This window comes from Ziziphus jujuba, chromosome 1 (assembly GCF_031755915.1).
Source record: "Ziziphus jujuba cultivar Dongzao chromosome 1, ASM3175591v1".
Classification (NCBI taxonomy): domain Eukaryota; kingdom Viridiplantae; phylum Streptophyta; class Magnoliopsida; order Rosales; family Rhamnaceae; genus Ziziphus; species Ziziphus jujuba.
This window is the reverse complement of record NC_083379.1, coordinates 7,491,851-7,510,775: the sequence shown is the minus strand read 5'-3', so window position 1 is coordinate 7,510,775 and position 18,925 is coordinate 7,491,851. Positions and strand designations below refer to the sequence as shown.

General features: G+C 36.3%; 2 protein-coding genes and 1 pseudogene across 2 annotated transcripts; all 3 read right to left on the bottom strand.

Annotated features, from left to right (window-relative positions):
* Positions 1-1,796: 1,796 nt before the first annotated feature.
* LOC107415195 (alcohol dehydrogenase 1) lies at positions 1,797-5,557 on the bottom strand. The gene is made up of 10 exons (XM_060811231.1): positions 5,217-5,557; positions 4,644-4,779; positions 4,235-4,282; positions 3,781-4,106; positions 3,603-3,685; positions 3,405-3,480; positions 3,223-3,284; positions 2,933-3,028; positions 2,671-2,832; positions 1,797-2,087 (listed from the first exon to the last, which is right to left on the bottom strand). The coding sequence occupies exons 1-10, from the start codon at positions 5,251-5,253 to the stop codon at positions 1,974-1,976; spliced, it is 1,140 nt and encodes a 379-aa protein (XP_060667214.1). The 5' UTR covers positions 5,254-5,557; the 3' UTR covers positions 1,797-1,973.
* A 2,543-nt stretch (positions 5,558-8,100) lies between these two features.
* LOC107415172 (probable leucine-rich repeat receptor-like protein kinase At1g35710) lies at positions 8,101-10,888 on the bottom strand. Its single transcript, XM_048480506.2, has 2 exons — positions 9,068-10,888; positions 8,101-8,621 (listed from the first exon to the last, which is right to left on the bottom strand). Exons 1-2 carry the CDS (start codon positions 10,827-10,829, stop codon positions 8,236-8,238), a joined length of 2,148 nt encoding a protein of 715 aa, XP_048336463.2. The 5' UTR covers positions 10,830-10,888; the 3' UTR covers positions 8,101-8,235.
* Positions 10,889-12,116: 1,228 nt separating this feature from the next.
* Positions 12,117-14,208, bottom strand: LOC107405926 (alcohol dehydrogenase 3-like; annotated as a pseudogene).
* Positions 14,209-18,925: the final 4,717 nt, after the last annotated feature.

Sequence of the window (18,925 nt, the reverse complement as noted above, 5' to 3'; positions counted from 1 at the left end):
GGAGGAAGGAGTCCTGCCGCATTCAAGATTGCCAAAGGTTGGCATGAACAAGTGGACTTAGCAAGGTCGTACCTTCATAAGGCCACCAAGAAGATGAAGAAGTGGGCGGACGCCAAAAGGAGGCACGTGGAGTATCAAGTGGGAGACTTGGTGTTCATCAAAATCCTTTCATCCCAACACAAGTCTACCCGAGGACTACACAAAGGCCTTGTTCGTCGATACGAGGGACCATTTCCAATCGTCAAGAAGGTGGGCAAGGTATCTTATAAGGTGGAGTTACCTCCTACACTCAAACTTCACCCGGTCTTCCATGTGAGTTGTCTGAAACCATACTACAAGGATGAGGAAGACCAAACAAGAGGGGAGTCCAAGCGAGCACCAATAGGGGTCTACAACACTTATGACAAGGATGTGGAGAGCATCTTAGCTGATCGAGTAGTTCGTGGAAGGGACAACCATCCGAGTCATGAGTACTTGGTGAAATGGAAGGGACTTCCCGATAGCGAAGCAAGTTGGGAACCTGCTATCGCACTTTGGCAATTTGAAGATCATATCAAGAGGTTCCATGAAGCAAGCTCGACGAGGACGTCGACGGCATAGGTGGGGGAGAATGTCACGGTTAAAGCATTTCATCAAACACTTGGTGAGCATTCTCTCCATTTTGGGCCTTATAATCCACTTTGGGCCTATTTTGGGCCTTACAATGGGCCAAGCCATGTACATATCCATTCTAGAAGTTTCTTTAGATATTTTATGTAAAGTAGGTGGGAAAGTAGGTGGGAACCATTCTCCACCGTAGGATTAAAGCAATTATAGCCATAGGATTAAGCTTTGTATGCCTATAAATAGGTGGAGGCCTCATTTGGCCAAACCATCCAAGAAATCTCATCTATACTTGTAAAGCTCTCTCTTTCAAGTAATATACTTTCATTCTCCCAAACTCTCTTTGTGCTCTAGCTTTCTTTGCTTAGCTTTCTCTTTTAGTGGGCAAAAGGCTTACTTAGTTGCAACAAAGGGTCGGAATAGCAACTAAGGCCGCACGGCTTGAAGGGTAAACAAACAAGTCCGTGACACTAAGACTACCAAATTTAATCCTATGTTAGCCAAATTGGGATAGCCAATAACAATAGAAATGGAAATATAGAGTGACATGTTGGAGTTTAGTTATGATCCTGGATTGCTTAAGCAGTAAGCAACCAAGTCATGTATAAGTATCGTTGTATCTGCAATGTCTTTAGTCCAAAAATTTAGTCCAGGTCTCTCTCTATCTCTCTCTCTCTCTCTCTCAAGTATGCTTGTGCGTTCTCCAAGAAGATTCAGAGAAACAGAGTGTTTCCAATTAATTAATAAGCTCTAGGAAAGTAGACTTCTCCATGTGGTACTGTTGCTACGCGGTCCAAGTCATTGTGGAAGGTGGATAACCAATATTACTTGCTGATTATGATATAAAAATGTAACAAAAGAAACTTCTCAGCTTGACTTCATGAGCAAGGCTAGTCGTTCTCAGACCAACAAAAAAGAAAGTGTGTTCTTTTGCTATTCACCTCAGGCTGCATCTTATATTTTTCTTTAGGCAAACCAAATTGACTTTGAATAGATGAATCCAAGAGGCAAATAAACTTTTATAGCTCCCAATTACTTTATATGTAGATCAAATTCTTGAATTTTCAATATTCCTTAGCCTAGTTGACGTATTTTCTTACTGTCATATTGTAATATTTATGAATAAAATTGTCCATAAATAATAAATATATTATAAGCATCCAGAAATTAAAACTAAATCACAATGCTCAAAATAAAGTAATGCCAATGCCATGATATATAAGCAAATATATGAACATTATATTCGATAAATAAACAAATAAATAAGGAGTAGCAAACGACCATTAAGGACTTATTATAGTAAAACAAATTTCAACCACGAAACTATTGTAGACTATTTCTTTCTTTGCACAAGATTAGACAACAGTTTATTATTCCATGCGGATGATACACCTTATAGACTTTCCTTGCAGCATATATTCAAATGCTTTGTTGATCTCCGAGAAAGATACCGAGTGAGTGATAAATTTCTCTAGTTCCAATTCCTGCGATATTCACCACCAAACGAGTTTCAGAACATATTGACAGTAGACACAGCTGATGTTCCTAAACCCCCATTGTGCAAGTTTTACTGATCTAGAAATTAGACATGAGAAACCAGCAAGATTCCCCCCAATGAAATCTAGAAAAGTATCGCATATGACGATTACAACATTGATTAATAAAAGTTAGGATCATTTTGTAACTAATTAAATAACGCATAGTTAAATTTCTTTTGTATAATAATTAAATACATTTGCCATAATCGATCAATACGTAATTCTTAGTCACAATAAACTCTGGTAACAAAACTACTTGTATTTATAAATTTCTAGTTGATGACAGATTGTTGGCAAACATAATATTTAGGCACCTCATTTTTTTTATTATATTTTAATGGATTTTTTTTTCATGTAACTTTAATTATTTATCAAATATACAAGTAGCCACAACATGTTATCCAAAAATACATATGGACATGACAATTTGTTATTTTGACAAAAAGTTTTGTTTTCTTGTAGAATGAACAGAAGTTTATAATGGATGCAAGGCTTTATTCACTGCATAAGAAGAGATGTTAAGCTTTACCTTATTCATGTACTTTTCCACAACAGCAGGAAGATCAGACCGGGGTTTATAATTACCATAGAAGGTACCCTTAAGAGTCCTCTCATTTAAGAAATTCGCTGGATGGGTTTTAAATGCATCATCTTTATTTGGTACACCAACTAAAACAGCAACACCCCAACCCTGAGATAAATGCAAATGTTAAAAGATATTAAAGAAGTGCTAGAATGCCTGATATCTTGTAAAGAATTAGCACATAAAGCTTGGGGAAGAGATCATTTACGTCATGAACACATTCAAATGCAGATATCATAGCCTGGATGCTTCCGGTACATTCAACACTTCGGTCCACTCCTCCATTAGTCATCTCAGCAATTACCTTTTCAATCAAAATGCAAACGTTAGACATACTTTCACAAAGTTAAATATCACCAACATTGTTTTAAAATAAAAAATTGCTCATTAGTCCATAGACTACTAAGAATATCTTCTCTTCAAAGAAGCACAAGGTGTAAAAGTTCGCTAGTCAGAATTTCAATTAACATGAAATTAGCTAAATTATCTTGAACCAACCTCTTGAACAGGTTTATCATAATCTTTTGGATTCACAAACTCATTCACCCCAAACTTCTTGGCTGAAAAAAAGAACTAAGATTGTCAGCAATCGGTCCATAGAAACATATTTTAAATGGATATGGAGAGCATAGTCCTTGAATATATTTAACATAGATAAACAGAATTTAATTAATTTCTACCTTCTTCAAATCGACTGGAGTTCAAATCAACACCAATGATCCTCGCAGCCCCTGCAATTCTTGCCCCTTCAGCAGCCTAAGAAGTAGAAGAAAAGACGAAGAAGAACATATAAGCCACAACCTCTTTATAATAGAGAAATTCAAAACAACACAGGCGCAAAAAAAACTATTTAAAAAAAAAAAAAAAGAGGAACTTACAGCAAGACCAACAGCACCCAATCCAAAAATAGCTATGGATGAACCTTTTTGTGGTTTTGCAACATTTATGGTGGCCCCAAGACCTTTCAAGAAAAAGGCCAAACTGGTTAGAAAAAGGTATACATAAAACTATAAACCATACTTAAAGTTCTCCAAACGAAAGACACTTGATATAAACCTGTGCATATTCCGCAGCTAAGAATGCAGACTTTGTCAAGTGGTGCTGCAGGGTTGATCTTGGCAACACATCCAACATGAACAACAGTGTATTCACTGAAAGTAGAGGTCCCAACAAAATGGTATATAGGTTGTCCATTCTTAGAGAACCTTGTCTGGCCGTCATTGAGCATGACCCCTCTGTCAGTGTTGATTCGTAGGAGATCACACATATTACTCTCCTCTGACTTGCAGTGGCGGCACTCCTTGCATTCCCCAGTGAAGACAGGGAGGACATGATCACCTGGTTGAAGCTCGGTCACACCCTCGCCAACACTCTCTACTATTCTGTGTTCAAGGAAAAAGATAACAGATTGCAAGAGTCAGTATTTAAAGAAAAACCAACAGAATAAGAAATGTAATTTGTTAATTAAACTCAACATAAATCAAGCCTTGGTAGTTAGAGATACACATACCCTCCAGCCTCGTGACCAAATATGCGGGGAAACAATGGTGTCTGTCCCAGCAATTCAAAACCATTAAAGATTCAACATCACTTACTATGCTTCCACCATCTATGCAAGTGAAAAATGAAGAAACTTATTACAAAGAAAATGCAAAAACAAAACAGTTCTAGTTTTTTTTCTAGCTTAGGCCTATAATACGGTGAGCGGAAACAGAATTGACGGGTGGAAAGATTATGGAGGTTATGGGTGAATATTAGAAAACAACATAAACAGAATGCAATACCTTTGACTTTTGAGTAATCTTTCTTAGATGCAAAACGTGTAAAGTTACAGAATTTTATAGTCAAGTAGTAAGAAGGTAGTCTTTTTTACCCAGCAGAAAACTTTGAAAATTTCATATGAAAGGAAATCTCTTACCTTGGCTTCCCAGAAATAAACATCAGTGTGGCAAAGAGAGGTGAAGAGGATCTTTATGCGGACTTCGTTAGCCTGTGGTGGTGCCACCTCCACTTCCTCAATAACCAGAGGCTTCCCAGCCTCCCACGCCACCGCAGCTATAGTTAACATATGTACCCAAGGAGATTAGTTTAAAAATTTTTTTTAAAAAAAAAAAAAAAGATTAACAGCAGTCCTTTTGTTTATGTATTAATAAGCAAATGAATAAGCGACTTAGACTGATCTCGACTCTATTAAACAACACAAGAAAGGCAACCGTTTATGGGAAACAGAGGATCAAAATCAAATAATAATACTGTGAGAAAGTAACATGGATATGATAGGCAAATATCAATTTTCAAAGCCCAAAAAAAAAAAGAAAATCAAAAACATATATGACCACTTTAACATATCAACAAATCCCAGAGAAACGAAAAAAGAAAAAAAAAACAAAACAAAAAAAAAGAAAACAAACATGTGAAGTGGCGAGAAGGGTGATCAAAGAAATGAGCTCTGGTGTATTAGGAGTAGCAGAACAAAATGGTGGGTGGCTCACCTCTGCACTTGATGACCTGACCAGCTGTGCTAGACATGGCTTTTCCTTTTTCCTTCCTCAGATGATGATGATGGTAGTAATAGTAGTATTGTTAAGAAAGATGATTGATAACTTGAATATGGATGTGAGATTCGTGGGAGTGAATGGCAGTATTTATAGTTTAAGAGCGAGACAGAGAGAAACAGAACATGTACTTAGAATTTTCAATGAACCAAGAAAAGAATCAAGTTGGGATTTTTAATTACCAAATTGGGTAGCTTGGGCTTGGAGAATACCAAATCAGCCGTAGATTGTAAAACCGCTGCAAAAAAACTGTGCTTGCAGAGAACGCAGTACCACTGTCTTATTAAAAATTCAAAACAATTTTTTGATTTTTAGTTGTGGTTTTGGCTTTCCCAGCAGCGCCTTTTGGTTCTCAAGTCAAAGCCACGTGGATTTCAAATTTTTTGACCTTCTTGGTTTTAAAATCTTTTCTTTTATTTTCAATAGATTTGATTACCTGGATCATATTGGACAATTCTTTTGTCCTTCGTGTCTATGGCCCATTTTCACGACGAAAAATGGGAAAATTTGTTTTTCCAACATTTTCTTTTTTCCTATTCAATGTTGAAGTAGAAGATTCCAATTTCAACCTTTACAAGAGGAAATAGTGGTTTTATTAGGGTGTCGCCATGGCTATGGGGACAAAGGAATTTGCATTTTTGTAGATTATTTTTCTCTTTAAATGGTTTCTAGATTTCAAATTTCAATTGGAATCAATCACACTGCGGATTATCATCCCAATAAAAAATCACAGATTTTGTTTTGAATCAACTTAATAAATAAATAAATAAAAGAAAATATAAGAAATTTTAAGTTGCATGATGAATAAATAAATATAATTGATTTTTATTTATTTATTTATTTATTTTTGCCTCAGGCGTGGTGATTGGTGAAGCATAGTGGTTGGAGCAGTACTATCTCATTATCATTGGTAATAAACATTGATTTTTTAATTATAAAATATTGTTGATATAACAGTTTTTATATGTTAATACATGCGAGGAGAGCCTAATGGCAAAAAGCATATTCTTCTATGTCTATATGTAAGGTTTAGGCTTGAATAATCCTAATGATGTTAAAAATATATATATATGTATAACACGATTTTTAAATTAATTTTTTTATTTGTAAATAAAACATTAAAAAAAAAAAAAAGCAATATATGACACTTAGGTCTCGTTTGATAATTTTTTTTTTGTTTGTTTTTCTTCTAAATTGTATGTAGTTAATTTACTTTAATAGTTTGTTAATATTAGTTAATAATAATTAAAATTGGTTAAACATACTTATTAATTATAAATGTAAAAGAAAAAATAAAAAATAAAAAATAGACACAATTTTAAGCTGTATTTTTTTTATGTTTTTTTTATTCTCCTTACAGTTATAGTTAATAAATATATTTAATTACCATCAACTAATATTAACAAACCAATAAAATAAATAAAATACATACAATTTAGGGAAAAAAAAAAAAAGACAAAAACAAAAAAGTTAAAAAAATGAACTTCTTATCGGACCTAGTTGCTACAAATGCTTGTACTAGATTTGGAAATGAAGACAAGTTCAATTCACTCAGTTCTTCCCCACCATTAACATGCAGAGAAATACGTTTAATGCTTCATTGATGGTTGCAAGAAATTATAGCAGGCCAATGGCAATGGTGGCTTGTGTTGTTGGTCTTCATATTGTAACCACTCCACCACTCATATTGGAGTAAAGGCATAAGCGTCATTTTCCAATGGCACTCATTCCTTTTTAGTCCAGCTGGTCAAAACAAGGATAGCACAAAATACCGTAACAATATTAGAAATGGATGTACATCGATAGGGTGCCATAATGGAGTTTAACAATGATCCTGGATCGTTAAATAGTAAGCAACCACGTTCTTTGATCCACGTACCAACAATCCGTCTCTATGAAACTCGCTTGTATGTCTCCCAGAAGATTTTAAAAAAATGATAAATACGTATGGATTATGCAAATTTACAGTTCTTGAAGGATGTGATGTGATGTAACTCTATATAAGTCTACCAATTGTTGTTGTTTAACAATGATCCTGGATTGTTAAATACTAAGCAACCACGTTCTTTGATCCACGTACCAACAATCCGTCTCTATGAAACTCGCTTGCATGTCTCCCAGAAGATTTAAAAAAAAAATGATAAACACGTATAGACTATGCAAATTTACAGTTCTTGAAGGATGTGATGTGATGTAACTCTATATAGGTGTACCAATTGTTGTTGTTTGTGTGGTCTCGAACAGTAAATATTGAACAACTTTAACTTTGAGTACTTTATTCATTTAATTAGATGGATTTTTGTTTTCCTTGTGAGCATTATCTTAATCATTGGATTTTTTTTTCCTTGTGAGCATAATCTTAATCATTGTGCCAATTGTTGTCAAATAGTATCTTCAATCAAGACTTATTATTTACAATCTTATTCTTGATTAATTGTTGTGACAAATGAAATTTGGACAAGTGATTAGAAGTGAATGTCTTGAATCTTACTTTTCATAATTTAGACATGATTAGGTTTATATATGGTTATAAAAAATTTAATTTACTGGGGGACTAGTTAGTCATAAATGTAAGACAGAAACTTCATTTGCAACATGCCATACATAACTATATCTCACAATTATACGGAAATAATATAATTAAGATCTGTTACTAAAATATCAATGAATTTCTTGCTGTTACGTATAGATAGAAGATCAACGTGTTAAGGAAGCATTTTTTTTTTTTTTAATGAAAAAACACAAAAGCAATTAAGGGTGGAAAATGAACAGGGAAAATTGTCGAAATTGCCGAGTAAAGTTTAACTTTGACTTCTAATTCAAACTACCTCTGTTTTGGCAGTCTGCCAAAACAGAGCATAATTAAAGAACAAAAAATAGAATATCCATAATATTCAAATTTTCATTTCCATATAGGTTTGGATCTTCTCTAGTTCTAGTAACAGTACTAGATTAATCATACTTGGCTTTCAGCATCCATATACACTTGTGAATTCATGAGATCACTAAGTGAAATATCACGAAAGGTCTTGGATGATATTGGTGCTCCACGAGCAAGAAACTCTTGAGATACTTGTTTCATTGTCGGACGATATTTTGGATTAGCAAGCAGGCACATGAACGCAATTTTGACAATAAGAAAAATATCCTGCACAACCCTTCGATTTGTCGGTGGTGATAGGCGTTGGTCTAGCACTTGAGCTAGCATTAGATTTTCAGATGATGATGATGATACTGCCGATAACAATTCTCTTGGATGCTTACCCATTAATGTTTCAAGCGCCACCACTCCAAAACTATAGACATCGCATTTTTCAGTTACAACCATGGTGTAAGCTAGTTCTGCAATTCACAATATGTGGAAGCATCATATTAACTCAAATTTTCTTTTTTCCTTTCACAATATATATTAGATCTCCTTAGTTTCTATAGATACTAAATGCTTTCTTTAAATACTCATTATTATTGTCTACTTTTTATTATGACAAAATATGATTGTATAACATATCTGTCAACCAGTTAATGGCTCATAATGTAAGAGATAAACATTATCTCTTTTTCTTTTAGCGGATTTCACGTGTTAACTGGTCGTGTAAACACATGAAAACAATAATATAAAATCAATATCTGCAATAATATAAAAGGTGACCATTAATTATGTCTGCAATAATAGAACACAATCACTACAACCATTTACTAAACATGAAAGCCAAAATATAAACCCAAAATAAATTAAAAAGTAGTCCTTAAACTTGTATTAAACATGGAGAATATAAGTTGCAACTTACCCGGAGCAATATAACCGTAAGTACCAGCAAGTATGGTTTGGTTGGAGGTATCAGAATGGAGGAGTCTAGCTGTTCCAAAATCAGAAACAGAAGCTTCGAGTGAGGAGTTTAGTAGAATGTTGTTGGTGCTTACATCACGATGAACAATGGATGGACTGCATTCATGATGCATGTAACACAAGGCATACGCTATGTCTTTAATAACGGTCACCCTCTTTTTCCAGTCCAATTCCACGGCCTCCAAATCATTGCTTAACATGCAAAACAAGCTTCCTCTTTCCATATATTCATAGATCAAAAACATGCATTTCTTGTGTAAACAGAACCCATGAAGTTTTATAATGCTTCTATGCTTTATTTCTCTCAAAGTTCTTACCTCGCTCATGAAACTCTTCCTCAAAGATGGTTCTTCAGCCTCTGAACCATGAAGTTTTTTCAATGCAACTATATTGCCCTTGGGCAATTGTGCTTTGTAAACACTTCCATAACCGCCAGTTCCAATGCAATATTTGATGTCAAAGTCCTCCGTTGCTTGTATGATGTCTTCGTATGCAATTTTTCCATCATAATTCCATATTGAAAATATATCTCCATTTTTGGTTGTTGTATCACCAAAAGGTCTCTTTTTATTTTTGTAGCCATATTTGTAGACCAAAAGTACAGAAAGGAATGCACACACAATGAAAACTGATATGGAAAAGATGATCTTAATGATTTTATCATCACCTGAATCCTTAGTAGAGCAAGGATGGACACCTGTGAAAGTGATGTCACTACATAAATTCTCATTGCCGAAGAATGACACATTTGCAAAGTAGGGGCTAAACTCATATGGGATTTGACCTTCTAATGAATTGTAAGAGAAGTCAATTCTTAGTTGCGTGGATGCAAGACAAGGGGGAACGTTACCACTTAGATGGTTACCACTAAGATCCAGATATGTCAAATTTTTCATAGCCCCTATTCTAGAGGTAATGTGACCACTGAGTTGATTAGAACTAAGATCCAGATATGTCAACTTCTTCATGTTCCCTATTTCTGAGGGAATAGAACCATTAATTTCATAATTTGAAGAAATATCAAGCTTCACTAAATTGGAGAGGTTTGTCAATGAAAGAGGTAACTCACCTTCGATTGAATTTTCAGAAATATCCAATTCAGTAAGGTTGGTCAAGAGACCAAGGGACGGAGGGATTGTACCATTTAAAAGGTTGGATCTCAATTTTAGTGTAACGAGACTCATCAAACAGCCAAATTCTCCAGGAATGTGACCGCTGATTTTATTGGAAGAAATGTCAAGCATCAGTAACTGTGAAAGGTTCCCCAGTGAAGGAGGTAACTGACCCCAAAGATTATTATCTGAGAGGTCTAGGTGGGATAGATTTGAAATATTACTCATCTTCAGTGGGATTTCCCCAACGAGTCTTGCACTGCCAAGATCCAGATGAACTAGATTTGGGAAAGAAGAGAAGTTCAATTCCTCCAGGCTTTTTCCCCATAAAAGCTCACCATGCAGAGAAATATTTGTAACGCTTCCATGATGGTTGCAAGTAATACCAGGCCATTGGCAATGGTGGCTTGACGTGTTTTCACCACTCCACCACCCAGAATGGAGCAGAGCATGTGCTTCTCGTTTCAGTGCCACTGATTGAATAGAAGCTGCTGTTGTGATTGAAGAATGCATTTCAGTGTTGGCCAAATTGGTGGAAAAAAGGATAGCCGAAAATACTGTAACGAAAGAAATGGAAACAGAGAGTTCCATAGTGGAGTTTAGTTATGATCAGCTTATTGATAAGCAGGAAGCAACCAAGTTGTGTACATGTATCTGCAGGGCTAATGGCTTTTGTACAAAAATTTGGTCCAAGTCTCTGTCTCCCTCTCTCTCAAGCCTGCTTGTTGATCTCCCAGAAGACTCGGAGAAATAACTTCTCAATTACTAAGCTCTAGAGAGAAAATTTTTCCATGTACTTTTGCTACGCGGTTGTGGAATGCGTGGATGACCAATATTTGCTGACTTTAAACAAGAAAAGCCAAAAAGACTTCTTGACTTGCCTTCAATGAGGCTAGTCATCAATCGAGTTCTTGACCTGGACCTAAAGGAAAATGATCACTATTTAACTTCTGGTAAGGAAGGTAAATTGATTCTGAATATTATCGGAGGCCACGGAGATTGCACTGATAAACATGGATGGACTATCCAAATTTTCAGTGCTCGATGGATGTTACTCTTTAGTGCACCATTCCTTCTTGTTTGTGGTTTTGACCAGTAAAAAACTAAACAAACTAAACTGTGACTAAGTTTGTTCATTCAAATTTTGAATAAGACAGATTTTGGCTTTCCTTGTGTGGTTAAGCATAAATATCTTTGTGCAATAGAAACAAGGCCATTTGACCCAGCAAGCCATTTTCTACAAACCTCCCAGTTAAATTTAAGATCCAAAAGTTAACTTGTTAGCACTTTAGGAAAAAACATTATAGGCGGTTGTACTTTTATAGCTCCCCATTGATATATATATATATATATATATATATATGTTGTACGAAAATATGACAAGAACAATAGCAATAGAAGAATAAAAATAAAAACATGCATATATTACGTGGAAAACCTTTGACGGGAAAAAATTATGGAGAAAAAGAGGCAAGACTTTTATTGAAAAGATTGGTACAAGAGATGAGCGAATAAAGGGACTAAAAAATCAAATGCAGCCAAAAAACTCCAAAAGCATAAATATATATTGTACGGAATAAACCTAAAAACTGAACCGGTCCGTACCGGGGGGGGCAGCCCAAGACCTCCATTATCATCACAGAACTCCAAAAATTCCACAAAATAAATTTCACCAAATGGGTCGCACTGTGAGCTTTTCAAATGGGGTCAATAAAAATTTTGGTCACCAACTCTAATAATATGTATATATATGTTAATTAAGTTTTTAAACTGATATAATTTCCATAGCCTAGTTTGGTGCATATTCTCACCATTCTATGTAAAACAACAAGCCATGATATAATCAAATATGAATATTGCATTGGTAAAAAAGGGAGATTCAAACTGTTATGAGAGACATCAAGAAAAGCAAATTTTGACCACAAAACAATTATACAATGTTTCCCTCCAAGAGAAAATTTATTTTATTCATATCAGCAACATAAAATATATTCACATGACATTCACCATATGCTTGAAGCGGTACTTTTAATCTTCCATGCGGATGATACACCTGATAGACTTGCCTTGTAGCATGTCCTCAAATGCTTTGTTAATTTCCAAGAAAGAAACTGAATGAGTGATACATTTCTCAAGTTCCAATTCCTGCAATATCACCACCAAACTAGTTTCATAACTTATGAGGGTCAATAGAGCTGCACCTATCCTAAATACCCCATTGTGCAATTTATATTGATCTCAAAAAATATTATAGCATGAGAAACCAACAATGTCTTTCCACATGAACAGTATTGTATGTCATTAAAACTATCAATTCTAAGATATCATTTCGTAACTAATAGCCTGTGGTCAAAAAATATTGATAACAAGTAAATACATTTCCCCTAATTGATCAGAAGTACAACATAGTCTAATTAATAGTTATCTTACTCAGAATATATGAAAAGATATAGAAGTTTTACCTTTTTCAGGTACTACTACACAACAGCAGGGAGATCAGACTGTGGTTTATAGTTACCATAGAAGGTATCCTTCAGAGTCCTCTCATTCAAGAAATTAACTGGATGGCGACAGTGGTTTATAGTTACCATAGAAGGTATCCTTCAGAGTCCTCTCATTCAAGAAATTAACTGGATGGCTTTTGATAGCATCATCTTTATTAGGCACACCAACTATGACAGTGACGCCCCAACCCTGAGGAGAAACAAGAAAAATCACAACATTTCAGTTTGTGGAGATGTGATGTAATGTCTAATGTCTAGTAGAGAAACAAGTGATTTACATCATGAATACATTCAAATGCAGAGATCATGGCCTGGATGCTTCCTGTGCATTCAACACTCACGATCCACTCCACCATTAGTCAGTTCAGTGATAACCTTTTTTGATCAATTCAAATGTCAAGTTAGTATAAGGACTAGACTAAATATCATCAACATTGTTTTGGCATCAGAAATTACTAATTGGTCTTCGTCTGCTTAACAATGTGTACAGTTAGAGAGCCAGAGTTCGAAACCGACCTCTTGAACAGGTTTATCATAATCTTTGGATTCACGAACTCATTCACACCAAACTTCTTTGCTGTTAAAAAGAATCAAGTATGAAAATGCTCATCAATCAGTCCATAGAAACATGAGCGGCAGAGTATGTGTCCTTAATTATATTTAACACGCATAAACATAATTCAATTAATTTCTACCTTCTTCAAATCAGCTTGGGTTCAAATCAACACCAATGATCCTCGCAGCCCCTGCAATCCTTGCCCCTTCAGCAGCCTAAAGTAAGTAAAGAAAGAGAAGGAAAAAAAAACACTGTCACAAACTCTTGGCGACATAGAGAACCGAAGCAACAGAGGAGCAAAAAAAATAAAAATAAACACTTACAGTGAGACCAACAGCACCCAATCCAAAAATGGCAAAGGATGAACCTTTTTGAGGTTTTGCAACATTCAGTGTGGCACCAAGAAAAAGATCATACTAATTAACAAAGCTATAACACTATAAATTATCTCTAAGGACTATTAATTATCTCTATATTAAAGAGACTTGTGCAAATTCCGCAGCTAAGAATGCAGACTTTGTCAAGTGGGGCTGCTGGGTTGATCTTGGAACACATCCAACATGAACAACTGTGTACTCACTAAAAGTAGAGGTCCCAACAAAATGGTATAGAGGTTGTTCATAGAGAACCTTGTCCGACCGTCATTGATCATGACCCCCCTGTCAGTGTTGATTCTTAGGAGCTCACACATATTGCTCTCCTTTGTCTTGCAGTGGCGGACTCCTTGCACTCCCCTGTGAATACAGGGAGGACATGGTCACCCTGTTGAAGCTCAGTTACACCTTCACCGACACTCTCTACAATTCTGCATCCAATGAAAGTATAACAGATTGCAATTTGCATGTAGTCAGTATTCTGAGAAAAAAAAACAAACAGAAAGAGCAATGTAAATATTTGCCACTTGGACTATATAAACCCTTGATATTTAGAGATGTACATACTCTCCAGCCTCATGACCAAATATGCGGGGAAACAACGGTGTCTACCCCTGCAATTCAAAACCATTAAAGGGTTCAACATCACGTACCATGCTCCAACCATTCTAAGCATGTCATCTATGCGAGTGAAATACGAAGAAATTTATTACCATGAAAATGCAAGACTAAATAGTTTTTTTTTTTTTTTTCTTGCTTAGGTGTACAGTAGGATAAGCAGAATTAGAATTGACATGTGGAAAGATTATTCAGGTTATGGATGAATATTATGAGGTTTAGAGAAAGTATGATGCAAAGGCTTAATTTTTATTATTAATCTGTGGCAACTATTTATACAGAATACATTGAAGTGAGTATGGAAATAAATCAACAGATATGGTAAGTACAATATGACAGTATATTACAATTTACATATGAGTATTTGAGTCCCTTATATACCCCTACAAGATGGAGGTGCCATCGAAGACTCCAAGAGATCAGCAAGTTGATCCGCAGAAGAGACATGAGATACACGAAGTGAACCACCCATAGCTTGATCACGAACAAAATGAAAATCAGTTGAAATGTGCTTCATTTTGGAGTGGAACACCGGATTCGAACACAGATAAGTTGCACCAATATTATCACAATAAACAGTAGAAGATGGAGTACAAAGTATGCCAAGTTCACAAAGAAGAGATTTCACCCAACATAACTCAGCAGCAGTAGAAGCAACATATCGATATTCAGCTTCCATTGAAGATCGGGCAATAGATCGCTGTTTTATAGATTTCCAGGAAATGGGATTGGAGCCAAGAAAGACAAGATAAGCACTGGTGGAGGTTCGATCATCTTTATTTCCTGCCCAGTCAGCATCAGAGAAGGCATGCAAAAAGAGGGAAGAATTTTTTCGAAGAAAAAAACCATGAGTGATGGTACCTTTTAAATAGCGAAGTACTCATTTTACGGCACTCCAATGAACAGAGGTAGGCTTGTGCATGAACTGTGATAATTTATTTACGATGAAAGTAATGTCAGGTCGAGTAAAAGATAAGTATTGTAAACTACCAACAACCTGATGGTACTCAGTTGCACTTGGAAGATTGGAGCCATCAAGTAGACACAAAGATAAACCAGTGGCAGCAGGAGTGTCGACCGATTTAGAAGTAAACATGTTGGTGCGGCATAAAAGATCATGAATGTACTGGTCTTGGGATAAGAACAAACCATTATGTCTACAAGTGACTTCCACACCAAGAAAATATCGAGGCACACCAAGATCCTTAAGAGAAAACATTGCACCCAATTGAGAAATAATATAATCAACCATATCTGAAGAGCTGCCAATAACAATAAGATCATCCACATAAACCGATATAACCACCAGAACACCACGATTGGAAAGCAGAAATAACGAAGCATCAAGTTAACAAATCCAAGAGAGTATAAAAAGGCTCGGAGTTCATGATACCAAGCACGTGGAGCCTGTTTGAGCCCATATATAGCTTTGCGAAGCTTGCAAACATAATGTGGCTGCATTTCATTGACAAAACCAGGAGGTTGAGACATACACACTGTTTCAGATAGATGGTCATGAAGAAAGGCGTTATTGACATCCAGGTGTCAAAGCGGCCAATTGCGAGAAAGAGCCAAACAAAGAACAATCCGCACAGTAGTGTGTTTAACAACTGGACTGAAAGTATCATAATAATCTAAACCCCGGACGTTGATGAAAGCCCTTTGCAACCAGACGAACCTTATATCTCTCAATACATCGGACTTTCGCTTAGTACAAAAAACCCATTTACAACCAACAATATTCTGGTAAGGTGATGGAGGCACGAGAGTCCAAATACCATTCTTATGCAAGGCATTATATTCTTCACTCATGGTAGTTCGCCAATGAGAAATTTTTAATGCTTAAGTAACAGTGGTAGGCTCTATAGAATCCATAGGTGTAGAAGAAAGAGTAGCAGAAAAGAATTTTGGATTTGGTTTAAATATTTTATTTTTGGAACGGGTAATAATGCCAGAAGGAGGTAGAGTAGAGGAAGAAGGTTGAGAATTACCTGATGGATTGGCAACCAAAGTAGTGGATGAGGGAGAGGGCACGACCGGTGGAGGCAAAGTAGCAGACGATAGTTCATGTGAATGGGCGTCCAAAGGGGACAACACGGAAGAGGAACTAGGATTTGTAGGCAGAATAGATGTGAGAGGCAGAGCTGACGAAGCAGTGGGCGAAGACATGGACGGTATTTTTATAAAGGAAGGAAAAAATGTAGAACGGGAAGAGAAGGTTGATAGTTGAGAACAACTGGAACTATCAAAAGTAGAACGGATAAGAGAGGTGTAGGGAAATGAGGACTCCACGAAGACAACATGACGGGAGTAGTATAACCGAGAAGTGATAGGATCAAAGCATTTATAGGCACTTTGATTAGAAGAATAACCCAAGAAGATACATGGTAGAGATTTAGAGTCTAATTTATGTGAGGAATAAGGTCGTATCCAAGGATAGCATAAATAACCAAATACCTTTACTTTAGAGTAATTGGGTAGATAGTCAAATAATTTTTCAAAAGGAGAAGCCATAGATAGAAATGGTGTAGGGAGGCGATTAATGAGATATGTAGCTATCTAGAAAGCAAAGGACCAAAAAGACAATGGAAGATTAGCTTTATGTAAAAGGGTAAGTCCAGTTTCAACAATATGACGATAACGGCATTCGGAAACACCATTATGTTGTGGAGTATATGGGGGTGTTAGAAAATGAGAAATGCCAAAATTTTCAAAATAAAATTTCAGTTTAAGGAATTCACTGCCATTATCAGAATAAAATGATTTAATTTTTTTATCGAAGAACTTTTCAACTGCAGCACGAAATTTAGGAAAAATAATAGAGACATCATATTTTTGTTTAATTGGATAAAACCACATATATTTGGTGTAATGATCAACAAAAAGGAGATAATAGCAGAAACCATCATGGGATAGAAGTGGAGAAGGACCCCAAACATCCGAATATATTAATTCTAAAGGAGAAGAACTATAAAGAGTATTAGTATGGAATGGCAACTTATGCATTTTATGGTAATGACAAGAATTACAAGAGAAAACATGAGTTTTAGGTAACATAGGTAGTTGACACGTGGAAATTAAATGATGAAGGACTTTGGAATAGGGATGTCCTAATCTGTCATGACAGCATTGAACGTGAACTTTGACAGCACTGAAAACTAAAAGAGAACAAGAGGGAATGGATGCATTAGGAGGCCATTCGTAGATGCCATCTTTACTCTTGCCTTCCAGTAGATGTGCCCCTGTACGAAGATCCTTCACATAAAAGGAGGAAGGTAAAAATTCAATAGAAATATTATTAGATGAACATAATTGAGAAACAGATAATAAATTCTTTTGCATGGTAGGAACACATAAGACAGGAGAAAGCAAAAATTTTTTTGTGGAGGAGGGAAGTTCAGTAGAGCCAATATGAGTGATAGGATGTCTTTACCATCACCAGCCATAATATCTTCTGTGCCACCAAATTCAGAGTGCAATGAGAGATTGGAGAGATCAGAGGTGATGTGGTGAGAGGCACCCGAATCAACAAGCCAAGAGGAGTCCGGTTTGGTAGACGAAGCCACATAGTTAGTCCGTGGACCAGTAGTGGAAGTAGATATGGGAGAGGAATAAGCACCAAGCAAAGAAGGAGCACCAGATTGACTAGCATTCAACCATGGAACAAGAGCAAGTAACTTACGATATCGGCGTGCATCATGACCAGGTATGGAGCAAAACTGACAAATAAGTCTACTGCCAAAATTATTCCGTGTGAAATTATTATCATAGGTGACAGGGAAAGACCCACGGCCAGAAGAGGGAGGGAATGGCCTTTAAGAATAGTTGGTGGCAGTAACAGAAGATCGGCTTCCACGACCAGAGATAGAAGAACCGTGTGATGAGGATCCAGACCGAGTAGTGATGTGAGCAGTTATTGGAGTGGAAAGATCACTGGTGGAAGAAGAAGATCGTTTTAACAGATCTTCAAAATCAGCAAGCTTGTTGTGCAGCTCTTCAAAGGAGATAGTGTCATCACGAGCGTGAATAGCAGCAGCAATTTCTTTATATTCGGAGCCTAGGCCAGCAAGAACATAAAATATAATCTCATCATCACGAAGGGGAACTCCTGCTAGAGCCAAAGCATCTGCCTGTTGTTGTATGTTTTGCATATAGGAAGAGATTGATTGAGAGCCTTTTGTATATTTATGAAGATTTTCACGAAGCCCCATGATCCTACCATGAGAGGGTTTGGCATATATGTGAGCCAATTTGATCCAAGTCTCATAGGAGGTTTTGGCAGATGAAACAAAGGAAGCAATGGTAGGAGTGAGAGAAGCAAGCAAAGAACTCCAAAGGAGTTGATCTTGGCGAAGAGTGTAGAACTGATTGGGAGACAGAGGAGAGGTAAAATCAGTTGGGCAAATTTTTGAACCATCTACGTAGGCCATAAGATTGTAGCCGATGAGCAAGAAGAGCCATTGAGAGTGCCATAAGGGATAATTAGAGGCAGAGAGTTTAATTGGGGCGTGGGCAGCAACATTGATACTAATTAGAGCATCATCAGGGGGAACAGAGGAAAAAGAAGGAGTTAAACCTTGAGAGGGATTTGTGACAGAGGAATCGTCACCAGCCATGAGAATGACAGTGGAGGTA